This window comes from Sapajus apella, unplaced genomic scaffold (assembly GCF_009761245.1).
Source record: "Sapajus apella isolate SASKATOON/1434 unplaced genomic scaffold, GSC_monkey_1.0 scaffold149, whole genome shotgun sequence".
Lineage (NCBI taxonomy): Eukaryota > Metazoa > Chordata > Mammalia > Primates > Cebidae > Sapajus > Sapajus apella.
This window is the reverse complement of record NW_022437089.1, coordinates 2533813-2555665: the sequence shown is the minus strand read 5'-3', so window position 1 is coordinate 2555665 and position 21853 is coordinate 2533813. Positions and strand designations below refer to the sequence as shown.

Genomic DNA, 21853 nt, shown 5'->3' with positions numbered 1-21853 from the left:
TCCTTATCTAGCTGCAAAACAGCACTCTGAGTAAACACTGCGCTACAGAACCTATGCGTCCAAAATTCAGGAAATAATTATTTGGCTCTTACTATGTGCCAGGAACTCTGTAGTATGTACAAAGTCTTCATATATGTTACCTCTTTTATACTGGTAACGTTAAGTTCTGTTATCATTTCCTTATTGCAGACTAGAAAATAAAACTTGGGTTAGAGGATGCTTAAGGGCTAACAGCAGGTGGGAAAGGAAATTGAGACTCGAACTCAGGTACAGAGAAGTTCAAATCTTGATTACCGTACTAGATTGCCTCTACAAACCTGAATATAAACTATGATTATAACTACATATGTATACATGTGGATACAAATTTAAAGGAAAGAAAACGGAAAATAATCTTTAGGATGGTGAGATCAAGAGTAAGTATTTTAAGAGGTCTTTTCATGATTTGTAACTGTTCTAGGGATAAATGTAAAAGTACTTCAAATAGTAAATTCAAGATCATACATGGACATTTGTGAAATTTAACAATGTCTCAATTAAACATTTTATTAGGCAATTATGTAATCATTTTCATTCAATTTTGTAAAAGTTTTGCCCTTAGAAGACACATTTAAAAGAGTTATTTTCAAACTCGAGTATGCATTGGAATCCTCTGGAGAACCTGTGAAAATAGATTGGTGGGTCCCACCCCTAGTTTCTGACTCAGCAAGTCTGGAGTAGGCCGAAAATTTGCATTTCTAAGAGGTTCACAGGTGACGCTGATGTTGCTAGTCCAGGGACCACACTGTGAGAACCAGGGCTTTTTGAAAACTAGCATTGGGTGGGTGCGGTGGCTCATGTCTATAATTTCTGCACTTTGGGAGTCCAAAGCAGGAGGATGGCTTGAGGCCAGAAGTTCAAGACCAGCCTAGGCAACATACTGAAACCCCATTTCTCTCTATATATATTTTAAAAATAAATAAATAGAAAATAACATTTAAAAAACTAGCAGAATCTTAAATCTAAATACCACTGCATAAACCAATTGAAAATACACTTGAAGCATTTTTCTGGATTATTTTAATGTGCTAAACAGGCTCCTGATAAAATGAATCTGGGCCATTAGATGGAAATTATAACATAGTTTATTTTTTTGGAAGTAAACAACAGTTTTTTGGTCCAATTATTTCTTTTAATCAAGAACCACAAACTTTCTAAGAAGGTCAAAAAATTATATTTTAGCAGTCTAATGATAGTATCAGCTATCTGGGTATCTCCAGCCAAAACTGACCAAATTACTCTAAACTGCTGAAATATCATAAGGTTCTTAGAAATTAGTCTTGCTAAGCAAATAATAAATTTAGAATGAAGAACAGTTGCAAATACTAAGAAGAAACCATTTGCACAAGCAGACAGCTGACAGTCTCAGCTGACAATTAACTTCCAATGGTAAGAATAAGGAAGTGCTATTTCGGCTTCTCCAGAATAATTTGACCTCAGTCAAGTAATCTGTTATCATTTTTGCCCACATGCATGAAATTATGCCATGAAACATACCTATGTTTCTGACCATAATTCCTTTCAGTTCATCCACTTGGGCTTGAGTCTCCATCACTTTGTCTAGGCCCTTATTCTCGGAGTGATGCTTCTATAAGAAAATAGATTTTAACTTATGGTATCCACACATTATTTACAATAGGATAACAAAAATAAGAGGAATGACAATTTACACCGAGGAATGCTATAAAATTATGTCTCTATTGATATAAAAGATATATGTCACTTTCCTGGAAAAATGTTATAATACCTACAAAAAATATGGGCAGCATAAAAAATGCTTCCATATAAACTGTAAGTATATAGTCTAAAAATATTACCTTATTTTAAATAAATTAAAACTAAATATTATATCAAACATATATGTGACTTGTGGGGCTGAGGTTGTGGGGGGGTACATATAATCTGTGCTCAGACAGGGAAGAAAGGAGAAAAAGAAGACTATAGTTGAGGCAGTGGGGGAAAGAATGCTGCAAAATTGTTCCCCACTTCTTGAGTATGATGACGTAGGGGCTGGACCAGCTTCTTAGCATCTGTTCTTGTATCTGCTAGGATCATAGCATATAAACTGTTTTTATTAGCTTATCACATGATCTAGAATCTAAGAAAGACACAGAAAATATATATTTTGAAATTATTATCCATAGTTAACAATTACAGGGTGCTTAATACACAATGTTCCAGTCACTTCATTGTGTTAAGTGTTTCAAACAGGGGATATTATTTAATCCACCCCAAAACTCTATGAAACGATGCTATTATTATCTCAATTTACAGCTGAAGGAAAAGGCAGAGATTCGTTCAGAGGGTCACATAGATCTGGAGCTAATGACAAATTGATTAATTTGAATGTTTTGTTTCTAGCTGACCCTATTTACTTTTGACTAAGCACTGGTATTTTTGTATAGTTCTACAGAGATGAACATTTCTCTGTGGGGAGTATGAAACAAACCAACTGCTCAAATAATAAAGGTTTATAAGTAACCAGTTTAAAGGAACTTTATTGTCAGAAGTGTGTGTGTGTGTGTGTGTATAAAATTTAGAAATGTAATACTCAGAATATTAAAAACACAGAAGTTAAAGTATTCAATTACAATACCTCTTTTTTTTTTTTTAACTCGCAACAAAATCATAGCTAGAGCTTAGGTATTTATACTCAAATAGTTTCATGGATAAAAGGAAAGCATTTTGAAAGGTGTCTCACATCATGAAAATATAAATTAAAACCACAATGAGATACCATTACGCATCGACTGGAATGGAAAAACTTAAACAGACCACAGTAAGTGTTGGCAAGGACGCAGAGACACTGAAACTACTGGTGAGAATATAAAATGGTACAACCACTTTGGGAAAAAAATATGATTTAAAAAAAAAAATTACACATTACCTACCATATGACCTAGCAATTCCATTCCTAGGTATTTATCAAAGAGAAATAAGAACATATGTCCACACAAAGACTTGTACATGGAGGTTCATAGCAGCTTTATTTGTGACAGCTGAAAACTGGAAGCAACCCAAACATCCAGCAACAGGTGAATGGATAAACAAATTATGGTACATGCATATAATACTACTCAGCAAAATGGGGAACAAACTACTGATTTACACAACATGGAAGAATATCAAAAGCCTTACACTGAGTGAAACAAGACACAAAAAAAATCATACAGTATAGACTGTATGATTCTATCTACAGAAAGTTCTATAAAAGACAAAACTAATTTATAGTGAAAGAAAACAGATCAGTGGTTGCCTGGGGCAGAGTGTTGGGGAGGGGACCAACTGGTAAGGGCTTGTTGAGGGAATTTTTAGGGTGATGAAAATGCTGTCTTGAGTACAGTGGTATTCCACAGGTATATACACATGTAAAGCCTCACTGAACTGACAATTAGGAATTCATACAGGTGAAGAGAGTTTGAGTTTCAAATTATTAATTTGGGTTGTTGGAAAATTAAATCTGCCTCATGGAAGGGTAGACAGGTTAAAAGATCATTTGGCATGTTGAACACATTTAAGCATTAGATGGGTAGTTGAGCTAGATGATCTTCAATGTTCTTCCAATCATGAGATACTCTGACCACTATTAATAGAGAATACAGGGAATATCACTGTTTTCTACTTTAAAATGGCCCCTTTACAGTTTTTTTTAATCAGAGAAGTTTTATTATGTTGACTTACAGTAACACAATCAGAAAACTATATTGCAGGTCAGGGGCCCCTAGATTCAGTGTTTGAAAGTAATGAATTATGAATCAAAATACCTTATCGTGAGAAAGATCTTACCAGCTGTGCAGCCAAGACACTTGAGAACTCACTATTCATGGCATATGGAAGTGCTGTCTGTGCTCTTGAACCATAGGTAGTCTGGAACCTCTTCTTTATCTCATTCAGAAAATTAAAGGCTCGGGAACGTTCAAAATCCTGAAAAGAGATCAAGGAAGAATTCACCTTTAGAAAATAAAAAAAGATGATGTAAGTGATTAAGAACAACAATAAAAACAGATAACATTTACTGAGCAATGATTCTATGAGGAAGAACTGGCATTGATCCTATCTTAAAGATAAGTAAAGAATGGCTCTGAAAAAGTAACTAACTTGTCCAAATGTCCAATAACTAGTAAATGAAAGAGCTGAGAGTGAGTCCAGATGTATCAGGTCACTGACAACAGAATATAATGATACCTAGGTTATCAACTTCTTAATGTCAGGAATTGGGTTTTACTTCTTCCATATATTTCATAGGATCTATTAGAAGGCCCAACACAAGAATATGTTTAAAAAACCCATAATAATCATATAGTCTTTCACACACACAGATAATACTACTGACATTAACTTCCAATTGAAGTTTTTCAATAGTGGTGGCACATTTGAAAAGATCAAGTAACATACTCATGTCTAATCCCAGCCAGTCAAAAAGTATGTGTGTTCTCTAGAAGAATGCCTGAGAGGAAAAAAAATGAATGTCTATATGTTTATTTATGTATGTTTATGTGTATATCAATTATAGCTCGAGATATATGAGGCTCAAATCTATCCCAGATTTCATAATATTTTTCATCTACTCCAAGCTCTTTCACATCAGTCATTTCACATATAGCTGGATTTTTCCTGCTTTTAGAAAATACTGTGAAGCCAAAGATAAAAATCACTGTGATGATCTCTGTGACATTCATTTCCCTTTCATCCAAGATGCTTAGTCTAAGCCAAGGGTTCTTAAATTGGGGTCAATGGTCCAAATTCAAGGGGCCTTCATACTTGGATAGAAAAAAAATCACATCATTTTTATCAATCATTAACTTACATTTCAATTGTGAATATAGGTAATATATTCATAACTAGAGTAATATTAAATAGTACCTGTAACTGTCACCAACAGAAATATTTTTTCATATACCATCACAGTTATAGATATCTCAAAATACTGTTTATACCCATCATATCAATTATTAGTTATTAGACCCATGACTAGATCTTATTAATGATTTCATAAAGCATATACAAGTTTTAAAAATATTTTGAATATTATACATATTTCAATATAATTGGTTTTGTTAGAATCATGTGTGTTTTATACATTTAAAACCATTCTGGAAAAGGAAAATTAAAAAAAAAAAAAAAAGAAAACAAAAGCATTCTGGGAGTGTCCCACAAGTGATGAGTCTGTGATACAATAAAGATTAGGAACCCTGATCTATGGCAACAATGCCAATTCCATGTCTCTTGTCAGTAGGCACTTTAGAAATGAGCATGCAGCCAATAAGACACGAAAGGAAGTTCACTTTGAAAGCAGGGGGAGGGGAGGGCATGCAGCTGGGAAAAGCTTCCTCATTCCTACAATAAGACACTCAAGAAGATACAGTCCCTCTTCTTTGGACATGAATAAGTAAGTATGTAGCTCTGTGTAACCATAATGGCAACCTGTCTGGGAAGAAGGAGACATTGAGGAAAGCAGAGAAGAGAAAGGACCTTAATGACATCATTAAGCTACTGAGAATTTTGGGCTGAGAGCCGACAAATAGTCAAACCTAACCAATGTAAACTACAGGTTTATATAGCTGATCATAATGTATAGTTAATTTTGTTTTTCCAAAGTTCATATACATTAAATAAATCATTATTGATAGGAGTAATGACATTGTCCAATTAAATATTCCAGGTAAACAATTTTTGAGAGGTTTTTGACATCAAATAATTGTAATTATGAACACCAATTCTCACTACGCAATAGGATAAATGTAGAAGTTGGAAGAAGCTAAAACTTTACCAAAATTGAACTGATTTGCACATACCCCAGTATCAAGTTTTCTTATCATTTGCCGCTCTATATGACAAATGCAAATGATAAAAAATTCCAGCTATGTAAGGTTTGCATCACCTTTACCCACCATAGGTACAGATCAGCAGTCCCCAACCTTTTTGGCACCAGGGACTGGTTTTGTAGAAGACAATTTTTCCATGGACTGGGGGAGGGCGAATGGTTTTAGGATTAAACTGTTCCGCCTCAGATCATCAGGCATCAGTTAGATTCTCATAAAGTGTGTGCAACCTAAATCGCTCAGATGCACAGTTCACAACAGGGTTCGCACTCATATAAGAATCTAATGCTGTTGCTGATCTGACAGGACGCAGAGCTCAGGTGTTAATGCTTGCTCATAGGCCGCTTACCTCCTGCTGTGTGGCCTGGTTCCTAACAGGCTACAGACCTGTACTGGTCTGCAGCCTGGGGGTTGGGGACCCCTGGTATAGATAATTAAGAACTGACTATATTAACAGTACACATAGTTAAATAGCAATATGTCTTCAAGTTACTTACATCATCAGTGATACAAAGATATACAATCCTGTCTTGGCAGATGTAATGAAACAAATAACTGTAGAATAAAAGATATAAAACTTACTGTGGTTATAAGCAACATCACTTTTACTTCTATCTTCTATCTATGTATAAGCAAGTTCAGTACTGCGAATGTTGCCATATTATTTATGGATACAGTCTATTTTCCCTCTTCCCCTTCCCAATATACCTGTTTCTTTCAAGTCAAACTGATAGGAGTAAATAAGAAATAAAAAGAAGATCTCTATTCTGGCTTCACAGCACAACAGCAAGTGTATTACCCATTAGAACTATAGCTGCAAAAGCATAATTGGACTCTTAAGGCATGAACAAGAGATAACATCTTAGGAGTAGCATGTAATTAAGAATAACCCCCAATAGGCCATATGGTTTTCTTTGCTTTTTCCTAAGTTCTTAAAGCAAACATCTCTTCTACCAAATTCTCAACATCTGAGTATCTACTTGAGTTAGTTACTGTGCTGGATGCTCAGGACACTGAAAAGCAAAACCACTAAAGTCCCAGTCTTCACAGGGATCATTGTGCAAGGAATTATAGTGCAGCATGGCAAACAGTATGGCAGAAAGTTAAAAGCAGAGTACATGATACTCTGGGTACATATTAATAGATGAGGCACAAAATGAAGATTTGCCAAAGGGTAACCAGAAAGATTTCCTGCAACAAGTGACATCTGATTTAAGACCTGAAGAATAACAGATGGCAAGGTAAAGAGTGAACAAAAGGTCAGGCATGGTGGCTCATACCTGTAATCCTAGCACTTTGGGAGGCTGAGGCAGGCAGATCGCTTGAGCTCAGGAGTTCAAGACCAGCCTGGGCAACATGGCAAAACCCCGTCTCTACAAAAATTAGCCAGGTGTGGTGGTGCACACCTATAGACCCAGCTACCTGGGAGGCTGAGGCAGGAGGATCGTTTGAACCCAGGAGGTGGAGGCTGTAGTAAGCCGAGATTGTGCCACTGCACTCCAGCCTGGGTAACGAAGTGAGAACCTGTTTCCAAAAAAAGTAAGCAAAGACTTTTTCCAGAGAGGAGCAGCAAGCATAAAGGCCTAGAAATAAAAGAGTGCAAAACAGATTTAGGAAAGTAAAATTGGTTCACACAGAAAACGTAAATTATTTGGACAGACAAGGCTGGACAAGTAAGCAAAAATCAGGTCATACAAGATTATAAACTGTGCATTGTCCTAAGAATAATGAACAAGTATCTAAAGGTTTTAGCCTAGGGAGGCTGTGATCAGATTTGCACTTTAAAAAGGACACATTGGCTAGAGTGTGGAACACTGACTCAGAGGAGGACTAGACAGAAGACTACTGTAGTATAACTACTGGGTAAGAAATGAGGAAGGAAATAAACTAAAGTAGAATGGGTAACAAAGAAAAAGGAACAGAGAAGAGAGATAGGAGGTAGCATTTATAGAACTTGGTGACTGGCATGAGACAGGTTAACTCAATTTTGCCTCCCAGATTTGTACCTTGAGCAAGTGGATAGTTAGATAGGTGTACCTGTTGAATTATGTTAATGTTCACATAGAGGCCTGACATGAATTACAAGGAGATATAGGAACTCAGGCAAAATCTTGTCCTCTAATATTCTAAAACTATTTGCACCATTTCCACCAATGACTTCCACATTGCCATATCCAGTAGCTCACTCTGAAACATATGACGGTGTTGACCGCTTCCTTTTGGAAAGTGTTTTCTCTTCACTAGATTTCTTGACATCAGCCTTGCCTGGTGGTATAGACTGAACTGTGTCCTTTCAAAATTCGTATGGTACAGTATGACCATATTTGGAGATAAGGCTTTTGGGAGACACTTAAGGTTAGATGAGGTCATGAGGGTGGGGCCCTCATGATGGGATCAGTGGCTTTAAAAAAACAGGAAGAAAGAGATCACTCTCTTTCTACCACCTGAGGACACAGCAAGAAGGTGGCCATCTGCCAGCCAGGAAGAAGGCCCTCATCAGGAACTGAATCAGCTGGCACCTCACCCAGTCTCCAGAACTGTGAGAAACAAGGTATCTGTTGTTTAGGCCAGTCAGTCTACGGCATTTTGTTACAGCAGCCCAAGTAGGCTAATATACCTGGTTTATATCATAGTCTCCTTCCGCTACACTACTGTTTTCTAGCTTTCTTAGCCTCCTGCTTTTTTTCACACTTACTCCCTGGAGGGCAGCATCCACTCTTATGCTTGGTTGTTTGTTTTCAGCTATCACAATTATGCTAATAATTCCCAAATCTCGATCTGACCTAAATCCTGAGCTCCAGAACTACCTACGCTACTGTCTACTAGACATATCCAACTGGACATACCACAGATAGCTTAAACATGACATGCCCAAAATGAAAGTCATCCCTTTCCCCATAAAATTTGTTTCTCCTAAGCCAGACTTGTGAGTCACTCAGTGCACACGCCACAAAAGGTAACAAGGTATGATCCCTGTCATCAAGAAGCCTACAGTCAGGAGACAGAGACAAACAATCATTTCAATTATAATACAGAGATAGGCCAGGCATGGTGGCTCACACCTGTATCCCAGCACTTTGGGAAGGCCAAGGTGGGCAAACCACCTGAGGTCAGGAGTTCGAGACCAGCCTGGCCAACATGGTAAAACCCCATCTCTACTAAAAAAAACAAAAATTAGCCAGGTATGGTGATGCTCACTGTCATTCCAGCTACTTGGGAGGCCGAGGCAGGAGAATCACTTGAACAGGGAGGTGGAGGTTGCGGTGAGCTGAGATCGTGCCATTGCACTCCAGCCTGGGCAACAAGAGTGAAACTCCATCTCAAATAATGATAATAATAATAATACAATGTGATAAGTGTTACAATATGAACAAACTAGATGCTATGTAGAATCTTCCAAGTCCCATTAAGAAATTTTACCCCGAGGGCAGAGAGTATCTGTTGAAGGAAGGAACATAATCAGAACTGCCCTTTTAGAGGCATTAAAGTATAAATTAATAAAGTATTTGGCAGAGAGTATCTGTTGAAGGAAGGAACATAATCAGAACTGCCCTTTTAGAGGCATTAAAGTATAAATTAATAAAGTATTTTGTTTGGGGCCTGTAAAGTGAGCAAAAGTTTACAAGGAGGCTTAGGAAGAGAACAGCATTCCTAGAAGATAACAAAAGCATGAAAAAAAGTACCAAAGCTCGAAATAACACAGATGAGAGAATTGCAGAGTCTTATGGAGATAAGAACAGAAAGGTCAGGAATGTACAAAATGGTGAAGTATGAGTTTGCTTCATTCTAAAAACAGTGGATTTTAGGCAAGAAAGTATCATCACAGGGATGTGAAATACAGACTTAAGGTGGGAGTAACTAAAAGCAGGAAGAACAGTTACGAGGGGGCTCTAAGAAATGAGAAGTAATGAAGGCCTGAACTAACACTGTAAAAGTTGGGGTAGAGGAGAGGAACTGAATTGAAACACTTCTTGTACGAGAATGGCAAGGATTTGGTGAAGAAGTATGATTCTGAAGTTTTAGGCTTAGCCAATCAAGTGGCCAGTGATGCTATTAAAGATAGGAATAGCAAGATGAAGAACAGATTTCAAGGGGAAAAAGTGTTTAATATACAATAAACTGGAATTAATTATTTTGGTATACAGTAATAAGGTATTTTTTACTGGGATAAAAAATGATTATAGCGAAGAAGATTAAAAAGAAGAAAAAAAGAAGAAAAAAGCATCTTGGTGATGATGGAGTCTCATTCCAGAAGATAGAGGGGGGCACTAGGTAAAGACACAGTTAGAGAGGCATGGCAGACAAATAACATCTCCTTCTGCTATAACTGCATTTTTTTTTTTTTTTTTTTTTTTTTTTTGAGATGGAGTTTCGCTCGTTACCCAGGCTGGAGTGCAACGGCGCGATCTCGGCTCACCGCAACCTTCGCCTCCGGGGTTCAGGCGATTCTCCTGCCTCAGCCTCCTGAGTAGCTGGGATTACAGGCACGCGCCACCATGCCCAGCTAATGTTTTGTATTTTTAGTAGAGACAGGGTCTCACCATGTTGACCAGGATGGTCTCGATCTCTTGACCCTCGTGATCCACCCGCCTCGGCCTCCCAAAGTGCTGGGATTACAGGCGTGAGCCACCACGCCTGGCCCCTATAACTGCATTTTAATTGGATTACATATTGTAGCCTCCCTTAAAGCTAGATATGGCTGTGACTAAATTCTGGCTCATAATAGATGAGTGGAAGACATATGCCCTATTTTCCAGTCTTGCTTCTAAAAGGACGGCATGCACGTGCTTTCCCTGGACATTTTCCCAGGAACTGCCTAGAAACACACAGATGATAAGTCTAATATATTTTTAGAGAAAGTATAAAGCCAAAATCATAAAAGGCTGGGATTATTTAACCCCTAACCTCTAGGCCTAAGAACCTATGCTGGCAGGAAGAGGACTACAACATGTGTACAATTCCCAAAGATGATATACTCTTTAACTCCTATTTTGGATGTGGCCAAAAAGGAAGAACTCCCTGGAGAGCAAAGCCAGGAGTCAGAGAAACAAGGTGAGGGAGTTCCTCCAAGAAAACAGAATCACTACCACACCCCCGTCAGAACAAGGAGGCTTTGAAATTGTGTGAGGCAATAATTATTTGATCATTACTTGAAAGCAATGACTTCTACATGTTTCTCATTTTTCCCTTTTCCTAATGGGAATTTGTAACTCTCATTGAGATGATCCTTTTCTTATCTCACCATTGTCTATCGGGTTAGGCTGGGACAGCAGGGAAAACATATGACTTGCCTTTTAGTTTATGGTCAGTGGACCACAGGAGACACACCAGGGCCTGATGGAGAGAACTGTGTACCACCTAGACATGCTGGACTTGGAACCAAACACAGTAACTAGATAGGTCTTTGGAGCTACCTCCTCAGAGAAGAGGCATATTCTATGTTTGGGAATAAAGGTTCACTGAGACATCTGGGTGGCCAGAAGAGTACACTGGAGACTGTAACTCATCCCCTGATATCCTATAACTTCCTCCAGAGTAACAGAGTTTTAGTTGAGCCCACGACTACATAGCCAGAGATGACAATTCCTGGCCTCCCTTCTAGCTAGGTTGGCTAAATGACTGCATAGAGAACAATAAGATGTAAGTGGAAACTTCTCAACAATATAATATCAGGCCACTTCTGGGCCCTGTCTTTAAAATTACTGACAAGCAATGGGATATAACAAGCACCAAAGGAGCTGCGTTGGCCAGAGATGGAAAATGCGAATTGCTCTGGGAATTAGGGAATTGGAAATGGCAGTCACCCCAACAGCCCAAACCACTCATCTCTGGACTATCTCATTAATATTAATACTGTATCTTGGGTCTCTCTCACGGCAGCTTACAGTGGATCTTAAACTGTATAAACGGTTAGCCATAGAAAGTAATAAGGACCTCCTTCTATGATGAGAACTAAGGAAGTAAGGCTAGAATAAGTAACAGAAGATTTTTAAGAGTCAATGGGTAAGGTTGAGGCATTTTTTTTTTTTTTTTTTTTTTTTTTTTTTTTGAGATAAGTCTTGCTGTGCCACCCAGGCTGGAATGCAATGGCACGGTCAAGGCTCACTGCAACCTACGCCTCCTGGGTTTAAGCGATTGTTCTACCTCAACCTCTCAAGTAGCTGGTAATACAGTTGCCTGCCACCACACCCGGCTAAGGTGGAGGCACTTTTTAAAACTAATTACTAAGATTTCCCATCTATGCCCTCTCTAATAAGCCACCAGCATGATCTTTCTAAAGCAAAACCTAACTGTGGGCAGGGAGCGGTGGCTCACACCTGTAATCTCAACATTTTGGGAGGCCAAGGCAGGCGGATCACCTGAGGTCAGGAGCTCGAGACCAGCCTGGCCAACATGGTGAAACCCTGTCTCTACTAAAAAAACAAAAAAATTAGCTGGGCATGGTGGTGCACACCTGTAATCCCAGCTATTCAGGAGGCTAAGGCACGAGAATCACCTGAACCTGGGAGATGGAGGTGGCAGTGAGCTGAGATCACACCACTACACTTCAGCCTGGGTGATAGAGTGAGACTCTGTCTCAAAATAAATAAATAAATTAATTAAATTAAATTAAATAAATACAAACAAACCTGACCGTGTCACGACCTGACTGAAAACCTTCAACGCCTTCCCACTGCTCGTAGGGTAAAGTCCAAAGTCTTCATATGGCCTACAAGGCCCTACACAACTTTTCTTCTACCCATCTCTCTAGCTTTATTTTCACCATCCTGGGCACCAGTCACAGAGAACAGTCTGCAGTTCCCTCAATATGATCTCATGCCTACATACTTCTCTACCTGCTGTTCCTTCTACTTGGAATACCATCCTCCTATGTACTGCTTTCCACCCTCCCACCCCTGACATCGTGGATTTGACTGTCTACCCTCATTAAGCTATAACCCTTAAGAAGGCGAATATTACATTTCTTGTTATATCCCCAGCACCAAGCAGAGTACCTGGCAATAGTTAAGTGCTCAGTAAATATTTACTGAAAGAATAAACAAAGAAACATTATCTATCTTATCTGAATCATTTCACATATCATACAGCTCTAGAGAAAAGTCATTTTTACATTTAACATTTCCATATCTTTCTTCAAAATAAAATAATAACACTTCAATAACAGAATAAAATAATTACAAGATGCATTTATAAGTAATAAAACCAAATATTTTCTAAGCTGGTGAAGTTTACTATTCTGTCAGCTTATTCAAATTATGTACCTAGAAGCTTATTTTCCACTTTTCTACCATTCTGATTACGATAACAGAATTCCCTTCTTTCATCCCATACCACATCCAGAACAGAACTCACTTGCCATGTGAGTATGTTAGTTTGTTATTTTCAGAAGGTATCTTAGCCAGAATCTGCTCTGTCACCTCCAGGAAGTTTCCTCCACACCAAGCATGTTTGGCAAGGATAGTGGTCCCCCTGGCAACAACAGCAAAAAGAATGGCCATGGCTTCAGTCTATCAAAAGGAAAAAGACACAGATTTAGAATATTTATTTGACATAATCTTTCAAAAGTAATTTAATGTCATTTATCAACATCTACCTGGAAATAGTATCTAACAAGGTACTGTAACATGAAACTGAACAACCAACTTAAGAGCAGGCTTAACAAGTTCAAAGTTTTATACAAACTTACAACCTAAGCCATACTTGTACGCACACATATAAAGAGACATACAAAACACACACACACAGACACACACACCCCATTGATAGAATCCATTTACAAATTATTACAGCACAAACAGATATCGCCCTTTTGAAAAGCAATGACCATAGACAGCAAAGGGACACAAAGATGTCTTCATTCTTTAATGCAGTAATTCCATCCTGAAAATTTATTCTAGAGAAATAGTTCAACAGAAGTTAAGACTCTAGATTCACAAAGATAACTATTAACAATAATAGCCTATATTTATTGTTTACTATGTGCTAGGTACCATTTTAATTACAGCTAGTGCTCGACTTATGACCACGATTGGTTCTGACAGACCGGTGGTAACACGATTTGGTCGTTGAGTAGGCTATATGCACGCGGAGATGGTAGTCCTGCCGGAAGCTGGTCCGCACTGTCGTACGCCCAGCTGGGCAACGTTTGCGCTGCCAGACGCGGAGCAGTAGTGGCTAGCGATTGTGGTCATAAAGTCGAATGGTCGTAAGTTGCATAGATCGTAAGTCGATCAATACCTGTACTTTATAATTATTAATTCATTTAAACCTAACAACTCAATGAGATTATACACTATTATGACACTTTTGTTATAGATGAGAAAACTGAGACGACTTATAAATTTCCCCCAAATTACAGAGCTAGTAAGTGTGGAGCTGCAATTTAAACCTAGGCAGTATGAAACACAATAGCAAATTATAAACTGCTTGAGATCAGGGAATGTGCAGATTCCTTATTGGAATATCAGCATGTAACGACAGCACACATTCCTACTGTCTAAATGAAGTTGTTCCCCAGGGTTGTGATCTTGATCATCTTTCTGGAATTCTCTTTACACATACATAGCAAGTTACAGTTTCCAAATTGCTGTCTTATACCTTATTTCCCTTGATACTAAAGCCTTCCTAACTAAGGATGCCACTGTTCTTTTTTTTTTTTTTTTTTGAGGCAAGGTCTTGCTCTGTTGCCCAAGCTCCAGGCTAGAGTGCAGTGGTGTGATCTCAGCTCACAGCAGCCTCCATTTCTCTGGCTGAAGTGATCCTCCAACCTCAGCCTCTGGGGTATCTAGGACTACAGGTGTGTGCCACCACGCTTGGCTATTTTCGTATTTTTTTTGTAGAGCCAGGGTTTCACCATGTCACCCAGGCTGGTATTGAACTCCTCAGCTCCAGAGATCCACCTGCCTTGGCCTCCCAAAGTGCTGGCCCTGTTGTGTTTCTTCAAAGCATTGTTACACATTATCTCTGCTCCTCTGCCTCCTTTTAACTCCTGTACTTACTATAATCTGGCTTTTGCCCTTAACACTCCAAAAAACCATGCTTCCAAAGGTCACCAACAGCCTCTATGTTGCAAAATACAGTGGTTGCTTCTCTATTCTTACCTTACTTGACCTCTCAGGAACAGTCAACACTGCTGACCAACCCTCCTTGAAATGCTCCTACATACATCTTTGGCTGCTCTTTCAGTCTTCTTGCTGACTCCTCCTCCTCCACCTGACCTCTAAATGTTGACTCTCCTCCGGGACTGATTCTGTGTCCTTTTATTTCCAGATGAGCTCAGTTAGATCTGCCATTTTAAACATGATTTATTTGCTGAAGATATATTGCATACAGGGAAAAAAAAAAAAACAGTGCCACAGATAAAACCCAAAGCACAACCAACAGTTGAGGGAAAGGAAGATAAGGACTGAGGAGGACCAAATGGGAAACCCAAAAGTGTGGTGGCCCAGAAGTTGAAAGGAAAGAAAGAGAATGAAGACTGTAAAACAACCAGTGACGTTTTATAACAAGGAAGGAGGTCATTGCTTAGGGTCAAAGAGACATACAGTAGAGAGGAACAAACACAAAGAGAAACAGAGATAAGAAATCATATGCTCCCTGAAATAGAGAGATGAAAAAGTAGCAGCCTCAGCCCCAGTGCGGGTTCAAGAAGAAAACTGAACTTGGCAACAAATACAAAAAGATCTAGTGTTTTAGTGGACTGTGAGTTCATTATGAACCAACAGTATGAGATATTGCTTAAAAAGGCTTACATAATCTCAAAGTACATTAAGAAATAGGGTGTCCTACCAGTTTAAGTATTAGTAACATTACACTCTGTGCTGGTGAGAACACGTGAAATACTGAATTCAATTCCGGGTAGAATATTTAACGAGTGGACAAAAGGTAGACAATATGGGTGAGAGACATGGAGATTGTGTCATCTGACAACTGGATGGAGGAACTAGAGATATGTAACATGAAAAAGATGACTTGGAGGGAACATGACAACATTTTCGAGTTTATATAAAGTACAGTCACCTTGAACAGGCAGCACATTATTCCAAATATAACTAGGAACAATGGATATAAGTTATAGGCAAATAGTGTTTTATTCAATAAAAGCAGTCCCCAACTTAAAAATGACTGTTAAACAGTGGGTACAAAGCAAGAGAAACTTTACTTTCTTTCCAGATGTCACTAATAGAATTCCTCTCTCGTATACTGCTAAAAATCCCACCTATGAAGTCTTTTTTTTTTTTTTTTTTAAGATGGGGTTTCACCATGATGGCCAGGCTGGTCTTGAACTCCTGACCTCAGGTGATCCGCCCGGTTGGCCTCCCAAAGTGCTAGGATTACAGGCGTGAGCCACCGCGCCCGGCCCCACCTATGAAGTCTTACCTGCCCCCATTGTGTCTTGTAATAGAATCCATAACATCTTGATGACTAGTGGGATAACAAAACAACTGCAGCACAATGAACACTGCACTTGAAGTTGGAAAACCTGGCTCTGCTAATTATTAGCAGTATGTAAATGTCTAATAAACCATAAAGTGTTATATAAAGATAAGACTCAAGAAGAAAAAGAATGGAAAGATAAACTAGAGAGAGAAGGGAAAAAAAAGATAATGCAATATAAAGGAAAGTCCTGTATCAACACTGTTCCTTTTTGTTCTCCTATTCACTCCTCACTTGGTCCCACAGCCATCAACCCAATTTTACTTCATTCCTGCTAAGAATCCTGTATTAGTTTCTTGTAACTGCTGTAATAAAATACCAAAAACTTGGTTGCTTAAAACAACAAAATGTATCGCCTCCCAGTTCTGAGGGTTAAAAGTCCAAAATCAAGGTGCTGGCAGGGCCATGTTCCCTCTGAAACCTGTAGGGGAGAATCTTTCCTTATCTCTTTCTAGCTTCTGATAGTTTGCTGGCAATCCTTGGCATTTCTTGGCTTGGAGGTGCAGCACTTCGATCTTTACCTCTGCAGTCACATGGTGCTCTCTGTTTCTGTGTCTTCACATAGCATTCTCTCTGTGTCGCTTCTCTTCCTTTATATGGACCTCAGTCATACTGGATCAAGGGCCCACTCTACTCCAGTATGACCTCATTTTCAATTACATCTTAATTACATCTGTAAAGATCGTATTTCTAAATAAGCTCCCATTCACAGGTACCACGGGTTAGGACTGCAACACAGCTTGCATGTTCAAGAAGAAAACTGAGCTTGGCAATTAATACAGAAAGATCTAGTGTTTTAGTGGACTGTAAGTTCATTATGAACCAACAGTATGAGATATTGCTTAAAAAGGCTTACATAATCTCAAAGTACATTAAGAAATAGGATGTCCTGACCTGTTTTTAAGTACTAGTGCCATTACACTCTGTGCTGGTTAGAACATGCGTGAAACTGAATTCAATTCTGGGTAGAATATTTAACGACTGAACAAAAGGGAGACAATATGGGTGAGAGCCATGGAGATTGTGTCATCTGTTGACTGGCTGGAGGAATTAGAAATAAGGTAACATGAAAAAGAGAGGACTCAGAGGGAACGTGACAACAGTTTTCGAGTTTATATAGAGTACAGTCACCTGGAACAGGGAGCACATTATTCCAAATATAACTAGTAACTCATATCACCCAACTTGCCTCCCTCTCTAAAACCTCTATCCCCTCTTTTTCCTTGCTCATATCAGAGGACTGTCCTTAGAGATAAGGGCTAGAAGTCACCCACAATAACTTGCAGGTAGAAAAGCTTATTTCTACCGTGTTAAGGTACTAAAGAAAGAATATTTTTGTTCTAGTTGTTGGGATTCCAAAAAAAAAAAAAAATGCTATAAGGGAATTCAAATGAGAATTATAAATGCAGTTTATAATTGCAGGACACAAACTAACAACAAACCTCCATTTTAAACTGATAAGAACAGATACTACACCTGATCTTAGCCAAAAGGCTGACAGGCAATGCAAATCTCCATTTTAGAAACTCACTGTTCATCCCAAATAAATCCTACTCTTCCCTCTCCAGATACTCAGGTCACCCAATTTGCCTCCCTCTCTGAAACCTCTATCCCTTCTTTTTCCTTGTTAATATTGGAGGACTGTCCTTAGAGCTAAGGGCTAGAAGGGTCACCCACAACAGCTTGGAGTTAGAAAAGTCTGCTTGTACTATGTTAAGGTACTAAAGGAAGGATATTTTTATTCCAGTTGTTGGGACTCCAAAAAAAAATGCTATAAGGGAATTCAAATTAGAATTATAAATACAGTTTTTAAACAGAGGAATTATTGTAAATTGTGGGGACGGTCTTCAGGTCCACTAAATTAAAAGTTAATAAAATGATACTGTTGGTATAACAACATAAATGTCACAGAGAGCATTATTTATAGAAGAAAATGCATCCAACGTTCCAAACAATAAGCTTACAATGGTACTTGTAGAACATATCCATTTGTAAGTAAGGAATTGCCTGTATAAAACCATTTGATAATAAAATAGTAACAGCAATGATGAAAGTGCTCCTCCCCAGAGGAAACAACTTCAAATAGAGGTTGAAGAGAGTTTCAGGTAACTGAGTAAGAAGAAAGGCCAAGTCCAGGCGTTTTGAGAAATCTTTTAATTCTGCATTTGTATTTTGATAACGCTGAAAAATGTATAAGAATATTCTGGATCATCTACATGTATATCTTATGAATGACCAAATGGGACACAATTCAGGGCTGCACTTGCATTCCTGTCCATAAAGCAATAGGTGTCAATAAATCACCTAAAATGACAATGCTTAATGTTTACATCTTAGAAGCATCTGGCTGATCTTAGGTTGGCACATCCTAAATTCATGACAGTCATGACTCAAGCACTCTTGTACTGCTGTTGTTTTAAATCAGTTATAAAGACAAAATTTGTCTTTTGCAGCAATGATTTACAATGGAAAGATATCTGCATGGAATAAGACTTTAATTTTAACAATTGAGGCTTTTATCTTACATCCTGAAAATGACAATGTGGCAGAATAACATCACCACTTAAATTATCTCAGACTAAGGAGAAAATAATACTCAAAAATGTGTTTCTACCAAGTAGAAACCAAATGATACCAAAACATGCTGTATGAACAGAGGTTATACAACTATTCAAATAAAGTAGTAGAATTAACTCACTACCTAGCACATGGTGACAGTGAATGTAAAATTTTTTAAAAAGTTTTCTGTATCATTATTTATATTACTGCAGGATGATTTATTCTGTTAATTCTTGCAACAGTTCATTGGCAGAATGTTCCATAGGAAATATACAAAGGAAATAAATTTTTCCCATTCTTGTATCATGAGCAGACCATTAAATTAACTGGCCCACCAAAGTAAGGCGGTACACAAGGTGCTTGGGAAGAGATGGGAGATCATTTTAGGAGGAACAGATGAAACAAAAGAAGGCATAGAGGTGAGAGCAAGGTAAAAAAGGTACATAAACTAGCCTGATGAGATGGAATGGTCCACCTTTGGTGAATGAGAAGATTGAGGAATACAGTTGATGGCCTTACATAGAGAAGGTCTTGTATAAATCATGTCATTTAAATTTGATCAAATAGGGACTTTTTCTATTTCAGTTCAACACATATGTACTGAGGGCTTACTATATGCTAGCCAAAGTAGACACTGGAGGTATAAAGTTGAGGAAGAAGGGACTCCTATACTTGAGGGAGCCATGGTACAATTGAGGAAGACAGATATAAATAAATGCAATAAAGTGTAATAAGTGAATAATCTAAGAATGTCCACAATTGCTCAGGAAATTTCTTAATGATTTGTGATGATCTGACCTTGGATGAATAACAGGAATGCAGGTGTCAGCCTATGCCTTAGGAATTTTCTCAGTATACTGTTAGGATTATTTCTCCTTGGAAGAGAAGCCAAAGTGTCTATTTTATCCTACTTTCCCATTGCTCAGCACGGTGCCTAGCAGTTAACATTCCCTCAAATATTTGCTGAATAAATAAGTGAACATTGAGCATATTTTGGTTTTAAATATACTATAAATGGTAGATAACTTTATATTCAGAAAGGACCTGGTAAGAATAATATTTTCACAACCAAATTACCTTTCTAAGTAAGATAAAGCAGCTGAGCTAACAGTAATCCAATCCCCAAGTCTTCCATCTGGGTCTTAGAAGGAATAAAGTAACTATAGATAAATCATGAATTCTGATGCAATGACCTTGGAGGAGATAGAAAAATGAAGAATAAACACTGCTTAGAAAGGGTAAAAGAAGAGGTGTTTATGAAAAGTCATGTTACAGGTCAAGATTATTCCTGTTGGTATTACAACTATTCTTTCTGGACGATGCTCTGAGACGCAATCCAATCCCTCTGACTTTCTTAGGATAGGATCCCACCCTTTCAAGTCAAGCACCTGTTTTATTTCACATTGGCCAATATATAACATAACCCTATTTCTGTTTTCCCCTCTAGACACAAACATGTAAGTTCCTGAGAGTAGCAACCTAAGTCTTGTTTACAGCTGTATCCCCTGCACTTAAAAAGAGTGTCAAGTGGCCAGGCGTAGTGGCTCACGCCTGTAATCCAAGCACTTTGGAGGCCAAGGCGGGCGGATCACCTGAGGTTGTGACTTCAAGACCAGTCTGACCAACATGGTGAAACTCCGTCATAAAAAAAAAATAAATAAAATAAAATAAAGAGTGCCAAGCATAGATCAGCCACTCAATAAATATTTGTTAAACGTACGAATGGATCTGCTCTCAGCCACAAGAATTCAAAGAGAATTAATATCCCAATCATGACTGTATCTCTGGGATCAAGGGAGGGAGAATGGAGGTACAGGTAGTTGAAAGCAATTAATGAGGCAGAATGAAGACAGCTGATTCTGAGAGTTACGGGAGAGGGAGATGTAAAGCATTTACCAAAGACGCTAGCACGTGGTCAGAATTTGATAAACATTGGCCGTTAATAAAAACACCAAACAGGTCTGAAGCTGAGGAAACAGGTCTAGGCGGAGACATCGTTCCTAGCTGAACAGAGGAAGAAGTGGACTGTCCATAATGAGCAGTGGAGGAGGGCAAATAAGGGGCTAGGAACCCACGAAAGAGCATAAACAGGTGAAGCGAAAGTGACGTCATCGAATAGGAAAGTGACGTCATCGAATAAGGACGTAGAGAGTTTTTAGACGACTCGGTCGATCTCGAGAGATTTAAATGCTACAGAAAGGTCTTGTAGAATGCAGACTGAGAGAAAATTAACATTTTTTCCCCTCCTGTAACGACAGCTTCAGTGACGAGTTCTGACACTGTTTTTAACGCGAGGCCTTTCCAGCGGCAAAAGACGCACCTCGCCGAAACCGGACCTGCCAGACAACCGGTACTGTGGCCACCGGAGAAGCCCAAGTTACCCTTGCACTGGCTACTCGCTCCACCCCGGCACCTTTCCGTCGACACCTCCGCCCTCCCTCCGCACTTGTGTCCCCGCCTCCCACAGAGCGCGCCCCACTCCATTTACCTGTCCGGGCACCTTCTGAGGGCGCGCGGGCTCGGGACCGAGGCGCGCGGGTCAGCGCAGGGTCGCCAACCTGCGCCAACCAGAGGCTGGGACCGGAAGCCAGTGACTTCCGTGTGAAGCGCCCCGCCTACGCGTGGCCTCTTGGGAGTGGGAGCGCTCCTCCAATGGCAGCAGACGACAGGGCTACGCCTGCTACGTTCCCAGCACTACGCACTTTCCAGGAGCCGTAGTGCATTCTGGGAGTAGTAGTTCCGACTGGAGTATCGCTGACTGTCCAGTTCCGTGGACAGCTCTTGTCGTAAACAACGTCAGGGCCGGGCGCGGTGGCTCACGCCTGTAATCCCAGCACTTTGGGAGGCCGAGGTGGGTGGATCACGAGGTCAAGAAATCAAGACCATCCTGGTCAACATGGTGAAACCCCGTCTCTACTAAAAATACAAAACATTAGCTGGGCATGGTGGCGCGTGCCCGTAATCCCAGCTACTCAGGAGGCTGAGGCAGGAGAATT

The 21853-nt window shown here is 39.2% G+C and overlaps 1 protein-coding gene and 1 pseudogene across 7 annotated transcripts in view; both read right to left on the bottom strand.

Moving 5' to 3' along the window:
* Positions 1 to 21502, bottom strand: part of VAMP7 (vesicle associated membrane protein 7) — a 78778-nt gene extending 57276 nt beyond the window's left edge. For 2 of the 7 annotated variants that reach the window (XM_032265325.1, XM_032265324.1), the window contains exons 1-5: positions 21346 to 21492; positions 13215 to 13369; positions 6359 to 6416; positions 3826 to 3963; positions 1537 to 1627 (exon numbers count right to left, since the gene is read on the bottom strand). In XM_032265325.1, the coding sequence (XP_032121216.1) occupies positions 1537 to 1627; positions 3826 to 3963; positions 6359 to 6416; positions 13215 to 13360 (433 nt within the window). In that variant the 5' untranslated portion in view covers positions 13361 to 13369; positions 21346 to 21492. Of the gene's footprint in view, positions 1 to 1536; positions 1628 to 3825; positions 3964 to 6358; positions 6417 to 13214; positions 13370 to 14962; positions 15148 to 21345 lie in introns of all 7 variants that reach the window. The other 5 variants (XM_032265323.1, XM_032265327.1, XM_032265326.1 and 2 more) reach the window with 5 other exon arrangements.
* LOC116541280 lies at positions 17678 to 17804 on the bottom strand (annotated as a pseudogene).
* Positions 21503 to 21853: the final 351 nt, after the last annotated feature.